The sequence below is a fragment of the Phoenix dactylifera genome, unplaced genomic scaffold, assembly GCF_009389715.1.
Source record: "Phoenix dactylifera cultivar Barhee BC4 unplaced genomic scaffold, palm_55x_up_171113_PBpolish2nd_filt_p 000261F, whole genome shotgun sequence".
NCBI classification, from domain to species: Eukaryota; Viridiplantae; Streptophyta; class Magnoliopsida; order Arecales; family Arecaceae; genus Phoenix; species Phoenix dactylifera.
The window spans coordinates 682,915-699,709 of record NW_024067752.1 but is presented as its reverse complement, the minus strand read 5'-3'; the positions used below and the strand labels follow the sequence as shown (position 1 = coordinate 699,709).

General features: G+C 39.4%; 2 protein-coding genes across 2 annotated transcripts; one reads left to right on the top strand and one right to left on the bottom strand.

Moving 5' to 3' along the window:
* Positions 1–562: 562 nt before the first annotated feature.
* On the bottom strand, positions 563–10,147 carry LOC103715040 (protein FLX-like 3). The gene is made up of 4 exons (XM_008802544.4): positions 9,994–10,147; positions 1,384–1,918; positions 1,080–1,216; positions 563–1,007 (listed from the first exon to the last, which is right to left on the bottom strand). Exons 2-4 carry the CDS (start codon positions 1,908–1,910, stop codon positions 865–867), a joined length of 807 nt encoding a protein of 268 aa, XP_008800766.2. The 5' UTR covers positions 1,911–1,918; positions 9,994–10,147; the 3' UTR covers positions 563–864.
* Positions 10,148–13,112: 2,965 nt separating this feature from the next.
* LOC120105333 lies at positions 13,113–15,692 on the top strand. Its single transcript, XM_039117693.1, has 4 exons — positions 13,113–13,237; positions 13,331–14,375; positions 14,466–14,589; positions 15,649–15,692. Exons 1-4 carry the CDS (start codon positions 13,113–13,115, stop codon positions 15,690–15,692), a joined length of 1,338 nt encoding a protein of 445 aa, XP_038973621.1.
* The last annotated feature ends 1,103 nt before the right edge of the window (positions 15,693–16,795 follow it).

Here is a 16,795-nt window from a genome sequence, read left to right as displayed (position 1 = left end):
TCCAAGTCAATGGTTTAAATTCACTGAGATGCTCAGCAAACTCTGGTTTTCGTTGGCGAGTCCAATTAACTTTCAAGCCTTTAGAGTTTACATTATATGAAATGTTCCAAATAACTTGGTTTCAGCATTTGCATTTAATAAAATTAAGGAAGAAAGTTTCTACCTCAAAAATGTTATTACCTAGAAAGAAATTACGATGCAGTTCTAATGCATGGCTATCTAAATCCTCATGCACCTTATGTTTTATGTAGAAAGATAAAATAGAAAAGAAGAATCACATGACCACCCCTTAACAACTTTTCACCTGTAGACTATAATAGACATCAAAATCTGAGACTAATCACAGTTAAGTTCACTTTGTTGTCTCAAAAGATGATAAAATAATGTTTACAAGCTGAACTGGGCATTCTACAGTTAGGTGAAACTCAATTACGTGGAAAAATTCCACCCTATAAGGCTTAAAAATCAACCACCTGATGCACAGGTTAATTAAGAACTTCCAATGATAATGATAAGATTTAACACAGTTACAAAATATGATAAGAATTATTAACCAAAAAGCTTACCCCAATGAGTGCCGGTTGTGTTCCAAGGTCTATCAACATCCATGGTTCTATCCAACTTTATGGTTAGGAAAAGGGGAAGAAAACATAAATGTAAGCCACCATAACAAAGGATACAAGTGCATCTCCACTAAGGTCGTCCAAAACAGTTTCTTCTACATTGTTGAGAATTTAAGTCTCTCTCTAAAATGAACCATAAATCCTAAACTTAGATTATATGCACAGAGCAGAATCGTTGCTAAATCATAGCTCCAAAAAACAAAAGCAAGGTCTTAATGACTTGGAAGAAGGATGGAACACCTCAGTAGCGAGGAAGACCATGCTGTTCATAAGATGCCCAAGGACCAGTGCCATAACGGCCTTTCTCACCACCATAGCCATCACCAAAAACACCTGGGTAGCCCATGTCAGGGCTGCGGTTCATAATTCCATAAGCCCCAGCACCTATAAAACAAGTTTGAAGGCCCAGTTATCCAGAACTGGTTCAATAACTAAGTGAAAAGGGGAAAAAATTACCAGGTCCCCTCGATCTCCTCTCCAGCTCTGTCCTCAGCTTCTCAAGCTCTTGAGCCATGGAAACAAGGTTTTTCTCCATTGCTTGCCTCTGTTCTATCTGCTCAGAATTTGCCTTCTTCTCATACTCATACGCCGTCCTGTCAATGTGATCCATATATAATATCGTTAAGATGGAACAAGCTAATCAAGTAATTTACATATCATTTGGCTTTAGGCATCTATGTATTTCTTTTGTTGTCATTTGTCTGTAAGAGAAAAAAGAGATGCAAGACATAAGCAATGAAATGATCATAGAACTGCAAACCTGGCTCTAATAAGCTCCTGACGTAGGCCATCGATTTCAGCTCTCAAGGTGGGCACTTGCTGGTTCTCAGTCTGCAAGTGTTTCAGATCCTGCGACAAACTTTGAACTTTGGCAGCCATCTCTTGCTTCAAAGCTTCCAGCTTCTGTGCTTCGGACTGCAGTTGCAGTACCTCGGCCTTCAGAGGTTCAAGAGCACGAAGCTCAGCCTCTAGCTTCAGACCATTCTGGATTAATTCCCTAGCCTCAAGTTCTTTGTCTGCCCGGACCTTAGGAATGGCCTGACTCAACATATGGAGCTCTTCTTTAGCAGCAGCCATCTCTCTCTTAATAGCCACATTTTCCTCAAAAAGAAGCCGATTATCAGCAAGAAGCCTCCTAATTTCATCATGTTGCATTGCGAGTTCCTCCTCAATAGGGTGTAGAGGCATGGATCCATGTACTCGGGGGAAAGGGGGTGGAGGCCCTTCGTGGAAGCCATGTGGCTCATTATTTATAGGGTAACGGGGGATACGATTCCTTCCAGCCATAGATAATCCTGACAAGGGACAATACGCAATGCCATACATGTTGGTTAACTGGATGAGCATACATGATCCATATATCGAAGAGTACAGAGAAGAGGAAGTTCAACAAATCAGATTGCAGTGCACTATGTCAAAAATGAAAATAGGTGAAATACTAAATCAGTTGCACCACAATTATATTACATCCATCACTTTTTCATGGTCATAGCATTATAAGGATGAAATATCTAACAAATTACTAAAAGAAATATCTTTTCTGATGGAAAAAATTATTAAAAGAAATGTCGAATCTGAAGAAATCATAAATTGGAGTATCCAAGAATAATTTTATGTCCATTTCAAAGGAATTGCTCTTACAAACACGTTTGTTTCGCATAGAATTGCAGCGGCCATGAACTTGGCTCCAATACATGGTCTTGATATTGCATCGAGAGTTGATTGTAGAAAATTCTCAGATATCACACTTTAATCCACAAGATTATCTTATATGAGTGGATTGCACTTGCATATTAGACTTCCTAAAAAAAATATGCATCTCTTTTTATGAATAATAGGTAATTAAGGATATCATACTCTGAACTCAATTAGCAGTAATTCCAACTAAATGAGCTTGATTCTTTGGCAGTTCAACCAATTTGACTATTAATCGATTATGAACTGCTTATAATGCTATCAAAAGCAATAGAAGAAACATATATACGTTTTAGACAGTATTTCAGTTTTGACCTTTAGAGCATAACCAGCAGATGTTTTTGGTAACTATATGGCCGTACCTCCAATATAAGTTTTATTTGGATGCCTACCAAGTGTCGAATGAATGCTTGAATTAAAATATAACTATGTCCAAATCTCAGATTGTGCTAGCAATTTTTTTGGATTGTCACAGGCCGCATAACATATGGCAAAGATGGGCAAGCTTCTGGCGATACCTAGAATCAAAAGTAGATGGAAGATCTTCCAGAAGATCCAGACACAACAATTAAAGACTCTCAAAATCCGTACACTAGATCTGTCTATATTTTGAACTTAGTTGCCACAAGAGGGAGCAGATCTGGTAGTGCATTTGGTGTGCGGATACAGGGAAATGGATCTCTTAAAAAAGTTTAGAATAGGAAATGATTTGAAAAAAACATCTGCAAGGACGAGATTCTCATGCAAATACGATAAGTAGAAGTTTCCCACTACTAAGATTTTGTAAAAGCCAAAAGATCTGACAAAAAGCAAACAAATGTTGGTCAACATAGCTAGAACCTTAAGGTTACTCAATTTTGTTAGACTGAATATGACAACTGAAAAGATCATTATCGCAGACAAATCTTGTTCAAAGAAATTTGATATTATGAAATACAAATCCCCATCTTGGGTAAATCAAAGATATTGAAATTAAAGATGCCTAATTAACTCAGAGTTCTGGAACAAAATACAACAATATGGTAAGGTTATGATATTATACGCAAATATGCATAAATAATTTATTCATGTATACACATACATGTGAATCTACATGACTTTGCCCATATTTTATCTATCTATCTATCTATCTATCTATCTATCTATATATATATATATATATATATATATATATATTATTTGTCTCACAATTTTCACAGGTATTTCTCAGTATCGTCCGAGCTTATGCTCAACTTAACCTCATATGACAAATTATTACTTCCAAAAATATCTGTCATCATGCATAGAACTCTCAGTTTCTCATCAGGAATGATGTGCATTTCCATAACAAATATAAGTATGAAAAGTACATATATTCAATGTTTACATTCTTGTCACTTCTTCTAATGCATTTCGAGACTCTTGTCTAATGCTAATGACATGTTTGATTTCCTGTAACTTATATCAGATCACCAGCTGCCTGCTCCTGTGTCTCATTGGTTCAATGACATCCTTGGATGTGTAAATAAGGGCAAACACAAACATGAACAACTAAAAGAAGTAGAAACAAGAACAGATTGCTTCTTAAATTATGAGTTCATACATCTTCAAGTTGTCAAAAGAATAAGAAAACATGAATTGCAGTCCTCCTTGGCTCAGGAAATGGTGTAAATTATGATTTCGAAATACTCTACACAAGCCACTTGGACTAATATAACAGGCTTAATATATATCCAGAACTTGATAATGTATGTACGAATATCTTGTGCAGTAGCTATCAGCAACAATGTTTTAATTTGAGATCCTTTACTTGTCTATAGTTAGGCCAACTTTCAGCCAAGATAAGCAATCTGTTAGTTAGGCTAAATCCAAGGTACCTATGTCTTTCTTAGAAGCAATGTAAGAATTGCTCAACCGAAAAGAACAATATGAGTGCATATGTGTGTCATCTGCATGTTGCATAAGCATGTGTGTTTAAATACACTAGCAAACATGGTCTGCCGAATCAGGCCGAACTGCCCGGTTCACCTCGTACCGAACCGAACCGAATCGGCACAGTTCATTGCTGTTTTTTCAGAAAATAGCGTGAACGCTCTAAACCGGTGTGAACTGCTCGGTTCGCACCCGTTTGAACTGGTTCAGCCCCCCTCCCTTTTAATATCTCCAAAGGCTTGAATCATGGTCCGTCGAACCGGGGTTAAATGCTTGGTTCACCCCGTAGCGAACCGATAGCTGATCGGCACAAGTCTCGATACCAGTTCAGCAAACCTTACCAGCAAATAAGTAATATAGATGCCACTCTGTCTACAGTAAACAAATAGCTAAGACTAAATACAATGCTTGCTGGCACATGCTTGAGCTTGTGCACAGTTTAGTGTTTGGAAGAATCAGGGTAAGTGAATTTTCCTACCCACGGTCATAGCCTCTAATCTAAATTCATAATTTTTCGTAGGATTTTATGATAGTCAGAAATCTTGAGTGAGCATCAAAAATATAAATTTCAACTGTAGGATAGCGATATTTTTGACACAACACTGTCTACTGAGAACACTCTTAGAAATTTTCTGAAGGCTCTAATCTACCATGTATGGCTTCTCAACATATACAATGGGCTCATATGTGGTAACAAGTAGTGTCATTTCACCCAAGTGTCATTGTTTTCAGCAACCTAATTTCGTCTTCTTGTTTTGCCTGCCATTCAATCTTCAGGGCTTGTTGACCAAGAAATTTTATCTCTAATCTCTTGTTTCGATGGCTATTTAATATTTTTAGTTCCTGGCCTGTGTATAAAAAAGGGAATAGGAATCTATAAACAAGAATAAGTGTGTACGCACATGCGAACAAAATAGAAGGGACTAGAAGTTAAATGATAACGGGCTTGATCCTAATCATTAAATGGCAATATGACCACGATCCATGAAATTTTTACAAGTACTTAAGATGAAACTTTCAGTTACTTTATGACATAAAGTATCTTGGTTTAGCAACTTTTGATATGTTTTAACTTGGTTTAGCACGTGTACTAGTACTTAACATGAAAATTCCCTCAAATTACCAACAAAAAAAAGAAAACGAAATTTTCCTCCATGTGTACCTTATCTTCTAATATAGACTAACTTGGTCTACCAACTTTGGTCTACTTACTTGTCATAATTTTAAAATATTGTGCACTTGGAACTTGTGAAAACATATCTTCTACAAATAAAAATGTAGCAAATGGTTGTCAAAGTAATTAACATGGGATTTGGTATCAAGCTGACCTATATACATACATATTATAGAGAGAGACATGCACATGTAAATAGATATATCATCATGCATTTTTGTGCTTTAATTTAGGTATTATCAACCAATGCAGATTTGAAGATTTTCCAACCAAAAGCAAATCATTTAGATCCAAAAAATGATTCAGCTCAGAATCCCAAAAAAAAATATGCCCTTTAAGACCGGATATTGAAGCCTCATTGCATAGCATCACACAATGCTTCCGAACATGCATCAACAAGGCTAGTACGCGACTGTCCAACTAATGATAATGTACCCATTTATTTCTTCCCTGCTAACTATGAATGCAACCATATAAGAAGTCAATACCTCTAGAATCAAAACTACACAAACTGCTGGAACTAAAACTGTCGTCCAACCAAAGTTCTGAATTTCTCAAGAATGTTGCTATTGATTGTGGTGTTCTCAAGAGAAAGATGTCCATCCCATGTTTTTGTGCCCCTACAAGTCATTAGGAAGCAACAAAAATTGATATTACTTTACACTGGCCTAACTAAGGGAGCAAATTTGTAGGTCAATTGTACACTAGTACTATCCACTTGAGACCATGGCCTTTCAATTTTATTGCTATGAAATTACTGAATTAACAATCATTTGTATAATTATGGTCACAGGATTATTTGCTAAATTGACTAGCACATATAGGAATGATGGTTAGCATGAAACAACTACATTGTGACCATTGGACTGGTGAATGGCTGTTTTGATTTTGGTATACAGGTTTCGTATCTTTCAGACAGTATAATATGCCATTTACAAGGATCATTGGCCTAATTGAACCTTTATAGGATGACAAGACAATGAAAAAGTTTTACATCTAGGTTCAAGAAATATTTTAGGTGGATAATTAGATTTTGAAAGAATAAAATTTTACATTCAGTTTCCTAAAATTTAAAAAATGGCAAATGTGTAATTTAACAAGTGGAAGCAAACACATACATTTTGGCGTAGTTGCACGATGACGCTCTAAGTCAAATACGACCTAAAATTTACCCATCAACTTATAAGAAACTTATAAACAGGAATAGGATTCCTCTTGTGGATTATGAAGCGCTAGCTAAGGTTGCAAATGGGACGGGTTGACCCATGACCCGACTCGACCCGACCCGCTTAGACCTGATCCAACCCATTATGGAGAACCCGTGGGGCCGGGCTGGATCCTAAAATTGGACCTGTTTTATTTTTTGGGTTGGATCTGGGTTTATTAGAATTCAGACTTGATCCACTTGAAATTTGAGTATTTTTCAATTTTCAATCCTACGATCGGCCCTGATCCGACCCGGACCACACATTGGTTTTGGCGAAAACTTATCCCACACCAACAGTCTCTCTATTGATCAGCATATTGGTTTCGATAAGTGATGGGCCTGAGCAATGTCGGCCTCAAAGGAACAATAGCAGAACTGCTGGAACCCGAACTCCTCTTCTGCTTCTTTGAGAAGAACTGCGAAGGCTTGGTGACCCAAATACTTGGTAGGGATCACAACCTCTGCATTTCCTCTCCAACACATACAATGAGATATCCCTTGGGGACATCTCCGGAGAGTGCCGATGAAGTGTCGGAGAAGGAGAGGGTCCTCTTCAGGAACTTGATGCTCTTGCTATTGCTCTTTGGTGCAATTGCAAGCTTCTTCCACTTCTTTAGCATCTGCCGAAGCCTAACTATGTCTGTGATCTTGTTGGGCTTCTTGGAATCCATGGATTTTATTTGATAGCTTCCCAAATGCTTCAAGAAGACAAAAACTCTGTGTTCGCGTTGGCAGTGATGGTCTGAGATGCGATGGTGGGTGGTGCTTCAGAATTTAAAGAGAGCTCCAATCCTTTGTTTAGTATTTTTCTTTTGTTTATTTTTATATGGCTATTGGTCATGTACTTGGGTTTCTGAGATCATTGCCCGGGGAATCAAACTGACCAACGGTTTCTTCTTTCAAAATACTCATATGAATAGGACTGCAACTTTTTTAGCAAGTCTGGGCCTCATTTATTGGTTTCTAGGAAAAAAGCACTGCTTGGTCTTGTGCATAAGAAGGGTCTTGGACTGTTGATTCCGATCAAAATGCAGATCTTTCTACAATCTTCGTATTTCATACAGCATCCATTATAAACACTCTATATATACTGTCCTAGCATGTGATTCTTGTACAATATTTATTATATTACTGTCTCAGATGCCAGAGCGATCAAGTTTCATGGAATACCCTTTTCTACTCAATAATATAACTAGGGCGAGATAGCAAATCCAATATTTTTTTTGTCAAGACCCCGACCCGAACCGGATCCAAATTTTTTGGGTCGGGTCCGGGTTATACATGGACCCAACCTGACCCAAATGACCAGTTGGGTCTCGATCAAAAATTAGGACTTGAATAAGAAACCTGGTTGGGTCGGAGTCACTCATGATCCGACCCGACCCATTTGCACCCCTAGCGCCAGCATTAATTCTAAAGGAACATCCATAAAAGAGAAATTTGATTGCAATATATGATCTACTAAGATTCATACTAGATAACTTATTACATGTTGCAAATCTGAGGGGTGCATACTTTTTGTTATCCACAAAATGCAGGTAAGTGCTTATTAATTTTGCACTCTTCCTTGTAACTAGTTTAAAATCATAAGTATAGCTTCCAATACAAATTGTATAATTTTTACATCACATTTCCACAAAAATTACCTTTTGTGGTTTCAGTTAACCAAATTAAAAATGATTCTCCCTCAACACACATGAGATATAGGGACACCTTGCGAAAAATAATTTCAACTAAATCCAAATTTACTTTTTTTATACACAACATACAAAATATTAGAGGACAATATTTATTAGTGTGCGACATATTCAATATTTTCTTGCAAGAAGTCACATCTTCAATATAAAATTGAAAAAGTTACCCTTTGTAGTTCTAACATATCAGTGACCAATTAATTCATTATGTCACTATTGATTTCAATGATTTCAAGGATTACGATAGTGATTTTCTTTGCACACAAAGAAATAGGTTTATCACAATAATAGTAAATCAGTGATGCTTTTACAGATTCTAAGAAGTGGCCACAAGGATAAATGATGATATATAACTCTGTTCAGCAGCTGCATCTAGAAAACATAATACAATCAAGCGACAAAAGGGACTAGCATATCATCTTAGAAGTTCTAGGAATAGTTAAAATCTTAGTATCATTTGTCTTACTAATAGTATCACTAAGGAAATACATGTTCATTGTCTAAACTCCAAAACTATCTCAAGGATAAAACATACATGATGTTTCACAATGCTTTTTTCAATCACCTCCCATCTTAACCAAGCTAGGAAAAAAGAGCCACTTCTAATGTCATTATGATGGATCAAACTCATTCGTCGGAGAGTCCAACACTACTCCTATCCATAAAATCGGCAATCAAAGAATTTGATGAATATCGAGAATATCCAATGCATGTCCAACTTGCTAATACATGTCCAACAAAGATTCTTTGAGCTAAATGAGAGAGTCCAGGTAACACTAAAACTAACACCCACCTCCAGATGCTTTTACCTTTCTTTACAGTATGCATCTTTATTAGTGCCATATAACCTTGGAGATCAAGTTTAGATATTAGTTTTGCATTTCTAGTGGTTGAAATTTCTCAAACCCACACATCAAACTTCGCACGGGTAATTGTTTACAGTTATTACTAAATATCAAGTACTATTTTCTATTGAAACACTCCATTAAAGCTCCAACCTGCTAAATGCAGTACTAGTTTTGCATTTCCTGCTGAGCTTGCCCGCTAAAAATGAAAAGAAAGACATGCTAATGAGGCAAATGCCAAAGGGAAATTTCCTTAATAGAATTTTCAGATAAATTTGAACACTGCCTTAAAAATACCTATTAATTCATTTGCAGGTCCGCATTCATATACGTCGCATGTCTGTATCAAAGCACCAGGTCATTTGCTCTTTCTTATCAAAAAATTCGCATGTGGCCCAACCAAGTCTCGTTAAGTCCATTCCTACAACTCGTTGATTAAATGGATTTAACTTTATATCCAACTATCCCATAACCTTCCATACCCTAAAAAGAGATTGTAGGTTCATGTTTCATGTTCACAAGCAATTCAAGATTCGCAATGCAAATTAGTAGGAAACATTTCTAGTAGCGATGCAAGAAATTCCATGAAAAATATACAAATAATATGATTTGATTCGAGCACCCACGAAACAAAAGAACACAATTTAAACTTTAGTTTCAATTTTCTATTTTCCGATTTTTTTGGGTATCAGTGGGAGGAAACTTTACCCGCCGCCGGAATCCCTGTCGCTAAAAGTCCAGCGGTGGCCAAATATTAAAAATAATAATAATAAAAAGAACAGAAAAAGGAACAAAGATCAGAAGAAAAGAGAAGAAAAAGAGAGGGGAAAAAAAATTAACTTACTCGAGCTGACACCGTCGGCGAGAGCAACGGCTGCCGCTAATTGCCGCTCTCCGACCGCCGGAACCACCGACCGCTACTCCCCGTAGTTCTACCCTTTTCCCGTCCTTCCGCTGAGGGCACGGATGGGAGGGTTTGGGGAACGGGAAGGAGGAGATATCTTCCAAGAAACTGGGTCGGGTACCGGGTTAACGGGTACTTGACCCAACTCTGCCCGACCCAGCATTGTCAATACCTTTTTTTTTTGGGGTAATTAATTCCCCACCCTCCAAAAGACCCCGCTATAACAAAAAGTCCCGGTTGACCAGTCTTAAAATTTTCCATCCAATATCTTTACCAAGTTTAATTTCCGGTCCTTGAGCCCCTTTTATTTTTTTAAAAAAGGCCAAAAATGCCCCTGCCCTCCTCATCTCCCATTCCCAGAAGGAGAAGAAAAAGACCCCCCACCGCCGACCACGGCCCGCCGCCGCCGGCCCCGGCTCGCCTCCTCCCGAGCCCCCTCCTGCGACCCCGCCCCCTCCCGAGCTCCCTCCTGCAGCCCCGCTCCCTCCCACGGCCCCGCCCCCTCCCGAGCTCCCTCCTGCAGCCCCGCTCCCTCCCACGGCCCCGCCCCCTCCCAAGCCCTCTCCCGCGGCCGCGCCGCTAGGATTGGCCCCGCCCCTGCCCCCTTACGAGCCCCCTCCTGCGGCCGTTGCCGGCCGCAACCCGCCCTCCTCCCACGTCCGCCACAGCCCGGCCCCTTTCCGAAGTCGCCGGCCTAGCGGGAGGAGAGGTGTTCTCCTCTGGCCAGCCGCGGCTGCCGCCGCCGGCGACCTCGCCTCCCGCGGCCCCCTCCTGCGGCCGCTGCGCCCCGGCCCCCCTTCCGGCGTCGTCGGCTCGCGGGAGGAGAAGAAAGAAGAAAGAAGAAGAAGGGAAGAAGAGAAGAAAAAAAAAAGAAAAAGAAAAAAAAAGAAGAAAAGGAAAGAAAAGGAAAGAAAAAGAAGAAAAGAAAAGAAAAAAAGAAAAGAAAAAAAAGAAAGAAAAGAAAAATAAATAAATAAATAAATGCATCAATATATATATATGAATGAACAAATAAATAAATAAATAATATATTTTAATGAAATAAAATAATTATAAATAAATAAAGCTGCTGCGGCTGGACCCCCTCCGCGGCCGCCACGGCCCGGCCCCCTTCTGGCGCCACCGGCCTCACGGGAGGAAAATATAGAAGAAAAAAAGAAAAAAGAAGAAAAGGAAAGAAAAAAGAAGAAGAAAAGGAAAGAAAAAGAAGAAAATTAAAAAATAAAAAGAAAGAAAGAAAAAAAATAAATAGATAAATAAATCCATAAATAAATAAATACATATATATATGTGATGAACGAATAAATAAATAAATAAATAAATAATATATTGTAATAAATAATAAATAAATAAATAAAGTGGCTGCGGCCGGGCCCCCTCCCGCTGCCGCCATGGCACAGCCCCATTTTGGTGTCGTAGGGCTCACGAGAGGAGAAAGTAGAAAAAAAAAGAAAAAAAAAGAAAAAAAAAGAAAAAAACAAAAGAAAAAGAAAGAAAAAGAAGATTTAAATGTGTGTAGAGAAGACTTAATTGTGTGCAGAGAACACTTAACTGTATGATGCACACAATTAAGTATTCTCTGTATACAATTAAGTTTTTTCTGCACATACTTAACTGTGTGATGCAGAGAATACTTAAGTCTGTGCAGAGAAGGAAAGAAAAAGGAAAGGAAAGAAAAAGAAGAGAAGGAAAGAAAAAGAAAAAAAGGAAAGCAAAAGAAATGAAACAAGAAGAAGAAAAAGGAAAGAAAAAGAAAAAGAAAGAAAAAGAAGAGAAGGAAAGAAAAAGAAAAAAAGGAAAAAAAAGAAAAAAAAGAAGAAGAAAAAGGAAAGGAAAAAAAACTTAACTGTGTGATGCATAGAACAGTTAACTGTGTGCAGAGAAGATTTAAGTGTGTATGCAGAGAAGACTTAATTGTGTACGGAGAATATTTAACTTAACTGTGTAATGTATAGAACACTTAACTGTATGCAGAGAAAATTTAAGGGGAAACTAATCACCGGTCCAGTGTTGGACCGGAGTATAACGAATAGTCCCTGTTGACCGAAAATGTAACTCCCGGTCCAGAGACTCAGGAAACCATAATTTTCGGTCCCTGGGAGGAGAAATGTCCAAGAAAATTTGCCTAATATGCCCCGATCCAGTATTTTGAAGGCGGGAAATGGAGACGTTTGGAGTTTCGATTCGGTCTGGCCAACGGAAGAGGAGATTCTGTTTGAAGGCGGGAGGAACAATGTCGTTTGGAGTTCGGCACCGATTTCCTGTTCGCGTGGCCAACGGAAGGCGGGAGAGGAAGACCGTTGGAATTCCAGAGAAGACTTTGGAGCTCCACAAGCATTCTGCTCTGTTCTTTGAGGTTCGAACGGACTGTAGGGCGGCTTTTTGGTTTGATGTCCTCTGTTCTTTGGAGCTCCACAAGCATAGTTTGTGCTATTCTGTCAGGTTCCAACGGACTGTATGCTTATCGGCCCAGCCAACGGAAGGATTTTTAGAGCAAGACCTTGGGGACCCGAATTGGAGGCCAACGGAAGGCTTTTTGGTTTGAAGGCGGGAGAAGGTGTGGGGAATTAACTTAACTGTTTTCCATCTTGTTTCATTTTGCCATAGCTTGTGCGGAATTAAGTTAACTGTTTTCTTTGTTTATGAATGCCTTGTTCTGCTCCAGTGTGCCATCTTCTTCCATTTTGCCTTAGGGTGTGGGGAATTAAGATCAGGTGTGCCTCTAACTTTGTTTTAACAGAGATATTTTGCTGATGTGCCTCTGATTCTGCACTCTTCGTCTGACTTTGTTATAACAGAGCTGAGGTCCAAGAATTGTCGCCAAATCATTTGTGCTGATCCCTCCTATTTTCATTATGATGGCTTCAAAGAACAGTAGTAGCCCGGTTTTGATGGCCATTTGTTGTTACGGTAGCGAAGCTGTTATTATTTCCATATGTGTAGACACAACTCTTGATCAAATATTCAAGGAAATAGTGGAAAGGTGGAGACATTTATCTTCTACAATGATAGAAATTAAGTTTTATATTCCAAACAAATCTAGAATGGTTGTTACGCTCATGAGCGATAAAGATGTTCATAACATGCATCAAATACATGTGAACTTAAATGCGGCAGTGATTGAGATGGTTGTTACTCATTCTCCAAGCTTGATCGAAGCTGGTGATGTGGTAATCAATACCAGGTATTCCATATTTGAAATTTTATTTTGTTCATTTCAAGCTAAAAGAACATTAATAAGTGTGCTGAAATTATGTTTATCGTTTTGTATGGACAGTGGCTCATCCCATGGTGCTGAAATTAGTTGGAGATCCAAAAATATTTCAAAGAGTAGCTCAAGTAATTTTGTCCAAGTTGTTGAAGAGACGAGAGCTGCAATTGAAGAGGAAGGAAGTCAAAGAAATTCGTTGGATGCTTGGAAAAGTTGTATAGAGGGCGTTGGTCAGGAGTTCAGGAATGTCGAAACTCTTCGTGACAGCATTTGCAACTTTTGTATCGCAAATTGCAGAGATTTTGTGTTCATAAAGAACGATCGTGAGCGACTTACTGTGGAATGTGCATATGAAGAATGTGAATGGCGTATCCATGCTTCTCGACTTGGTAATGGTGAAAAGTTTGCAATTAAAAAAATGAACGGTAACCATACATGTGGAGGAGGGATGCAAGTCCGGTCGCATCCGAAGGCTTCAAAACGTTGGGTTTCGAACATTGTCAAAGATAAACTTCAAGATATGCCATTATATAAGCCGACTGACATTGTAAAAGATATTCGTCGGGAATATGGTGTTCAATTGCCGTATCATCAAGCTTGGCATGGTAAGGAGGTCGCTATGAAGGAGATTTATGGTGATAGATCGCTATCTTATGACCGAATTCGGTGGTATTGCGACGCCATTGTTCAAACCAACCCCGGCAGCATTACAAAGTACGAAACATGTGAAGGTCGATTCAGACGTCTGTTCATTTGTTTTCATGCTTCACTATTGGGTTTCATAAAAGGATGTCGACCTCTAATTTTTATGGATGGGACATTTATAAAACATAAGGATGGGGGTGTATTGCTTGGCGCCACTGCCAAAGATGGCAATGATGATATGTTTCCTATAGCTTATGGTGTGGTAGATACAGAAACTGATGAGAATTGGGAATGGTTTTGCCAGATTTTCAAAGAAGCTATTCATAGTTGCAGTGCGTATCATGGTCAAAAGTTCACATTTATGACAGATAGACATCAGGGAATTATTAAATCGGTGCCGAAGTACTTTCCTGGTTGCTACCACTCATATTGTATTCGTCATGTGAAAGAAAACTTCAAGAATCAGGTTTGCATCATAATATTGAAAATAATTTTAAGTAGAAAGTATCTAAGTAATATACCATCCGGAATGTCTGATATTTAATTGTGATCGCAGGTGCTTGTCCATTATCGTGCAGCTAACAGAAAGAGGCTGCTTGATTTAGTAAATGCTGTTGCGTATACTCCAAGGCTTAATGTTTTTCAGAAGCTAATTGGGAAGCTTACATCAGAAGTCCCTGGTGCTTCCACCTTTCTCCTACATGCCAACCCCGAGCATTGGGCAAACGCAATTTTTTCAGGTCCACGCTGGGGCACTATGACATCTAACGTGGCTGAGTGTTTTAATAGTTGGATCTTGGAGGCTCGTCATCTGCCTATCCCTCATATGGTTGACCATATCAGGCTTCAAATTATGCAGATGATGCATGAACGGCGTAATCAAGGATATAGCATTCAAACCCACCTATGTCCAGATGCTGAGAAAGTGTTACATAAAAATGCAGAAGATGGTCGGAGATTATCCGTGTTTACGTCCAACATAATGTTATATGACGTAAAGGATACAAACTACTCATGCAAAGTTGACCTCCAGAATTGCAGCTGCTCTTGTGGCGAGTGGCGAATCTTCGGCATGCCATGTAAGCATGCTTGTGCTTGCATCGAGAAGGCCGGCAGATCCTTGTACCAATTCACTGACATTTGGTTCCAAGCTGAATTGTATAGAACAACATATGCCGAAGCAATTAATCCAATTCCTGATATTGAGGAGCCGCACAGTGCATCTGAAGAGATTCACATTCTACCCCCTATGAAAAAGACACGTCCTGGCAGGCCTAAAAAGAAGAGAAGACCTTCTCAAGTTGAGTTAGTACGTGATATGAGATGTAGACGATGCGGGAAGCTTCGGCACAACAGAAGGACATGTAATGAGGTCATACTGTAAACAATATGGTGCTCTACTATACATTGAAGGTATCGAACACCTTTGGCACACCCTTGGCACACCTTTTGCACACCCTTGGCACACCTTTGGCACACCTTTGGCACACCATTGCATACAGTTTCAATCCCATGGCACGCCATGGCACACCCTGTATTCTTATTTTAAATGCCATTATACTCCATGTTTTTTAATAGAAATCTGTAGAAGAAAAAAAACATCGCTTTAACCTCTGTGCACACAGTTACCTGTTACCTGCTTCTCTGCACACAGTTACCTGTTACCTGCACTCAGATATGGTTTCTGTGCACACTTAAAACTTAAGCAATCTGATTTTTTTCCCTTTACTTATCTGCAGATTCTAGATGGTTTAAAAGTGGTGCAATTGCAATGGCCAAATGATTATCGATGGTGCAGTCGAGAATGTATGCCTAACCTTTCATGTTTATGTTTCTTTTTCTTTGCCTATGCTGCAAGTTCACATTACTTATATTTAGTAATTTTTTCCATTGTCGTCGCAGATGGGGAAGGATGTGGTGACGTTGTAGTAAAGGAAGACCTTTTGAAGTAAAGGAAGTTGATTGTTGCTGTTGTCAACTAATACAAATTTTGGATTATTTCAGAATTTATCAATGTGGAATACTATTATTTCAGAATGTCAACTAATACAATTTATTTCAGAATTTTGGACTCGGGCTGCCTGAGGTCGACCCGACTGATATTTGGAGTCGACCCCATAACTCTCTCAGAGTATCCAAATAGCGCCTGTGTACGCAGCCAAGCTACGAGTCGACCTCTCATCAAGAGGGAGTCGACTCCATTTCGTAGGAATCGACTCGGGCTGCCTGAGGTCGACCCGACTGATATTTGGAGTCGACCCCATAACTCTCTCAGAGTATCCAAATAGCGCCTGTGTACGCAGCCAAGCTACGAGTCGACCTCTCATCAAGAGGGAGTCGACTCCATTTCGTAGGAATCGACCCGTAACTCCAATAAGGAAATAAAACCTGAGGTCAATCGACTCCCTCTTCCCTTCTATTTCCGTGGTGTCGACCTAAGTTCCCTTCCCGTGCTCCTTGCGTCTCTTCGTTCGTCGAATTCCTTACTTCCCTCCTCTCTATCTATCATCCATCCGTCGCCATGCCGAGGAAGCAGGTCGTGCGGCCTTCAAAGAAGAGAAGTAATGTTCCGGAAGCAACCGAGCGAAGGTCCAAGGCAAGAAACGACGTTCCTCCTCCTCGTCCGCATGCTCCATCTCCTCCTAGGCAAGTACCCTTGGTAACTCGTCGTGTTTCTCTCGGTAGGAAAATAGATTTCGACTTCTTAGAAGGCCAGGGTTTTACCATAGGTCTGAAGCTGAAAGCCATGGCTTGGGAAACCCTATGTTCCCTTAACATTCCGACGTACCCGAACCTTGTTCGCCAATTCTATGGCAATCTCAAAACCGGAATTGCTAGCATTGAAAGTGTGGTAAACAAAACCCCAATTCTGCTAAACCCGGAAAC

Excerpts from the sequence above, each read along its gene's own strand:
- LOC120105333 (XM_039117693.1), top strand. The coding sequence starts at position 13,113 with ATGAGCGATAAAGATGTTCATAACATGCATCAAATACATGTGAACTTA. Across the intron at positions 14,376-14,465 it reads AAGAAAACTTCAAGAATCAG|GTGCTTGTCCATTATCGTGC; the intron begins GTTTGCATCATA and ends TTGTGATCGCAG. Across the intron at positions 14,590-15,648 it reads GCTTACATCAGAAGTCCCTG|ATTCTAGATGGTTTAAAAGT; the intron begins GTGCTTCCACCT and ends ACTTATCTGCAG.
- LOC103715040 (XM_008802544.4), bottom strand. The coding sequence starts at position 1,910 with ATGGCTGGAAGGAATCGTATCCCCCGTTACCCTATAAATAATGAGCCA. Across the intron at positions 1,217-1,383 it reads CAGGAGCTTATTAGAGCCAG|GACGGCGTATGAGTATGAGA; the intron begins GTTTGCAGTTCT and ends TCACATTGACAG. Across the intron at positions 1,008-1,079 it reads GAGGAGATCGAGGGGACCTG|GTGCTGGGGCTTATGGAATT; the intron begins GTAATTTTTTCC and ends CTTGTTTTATAG.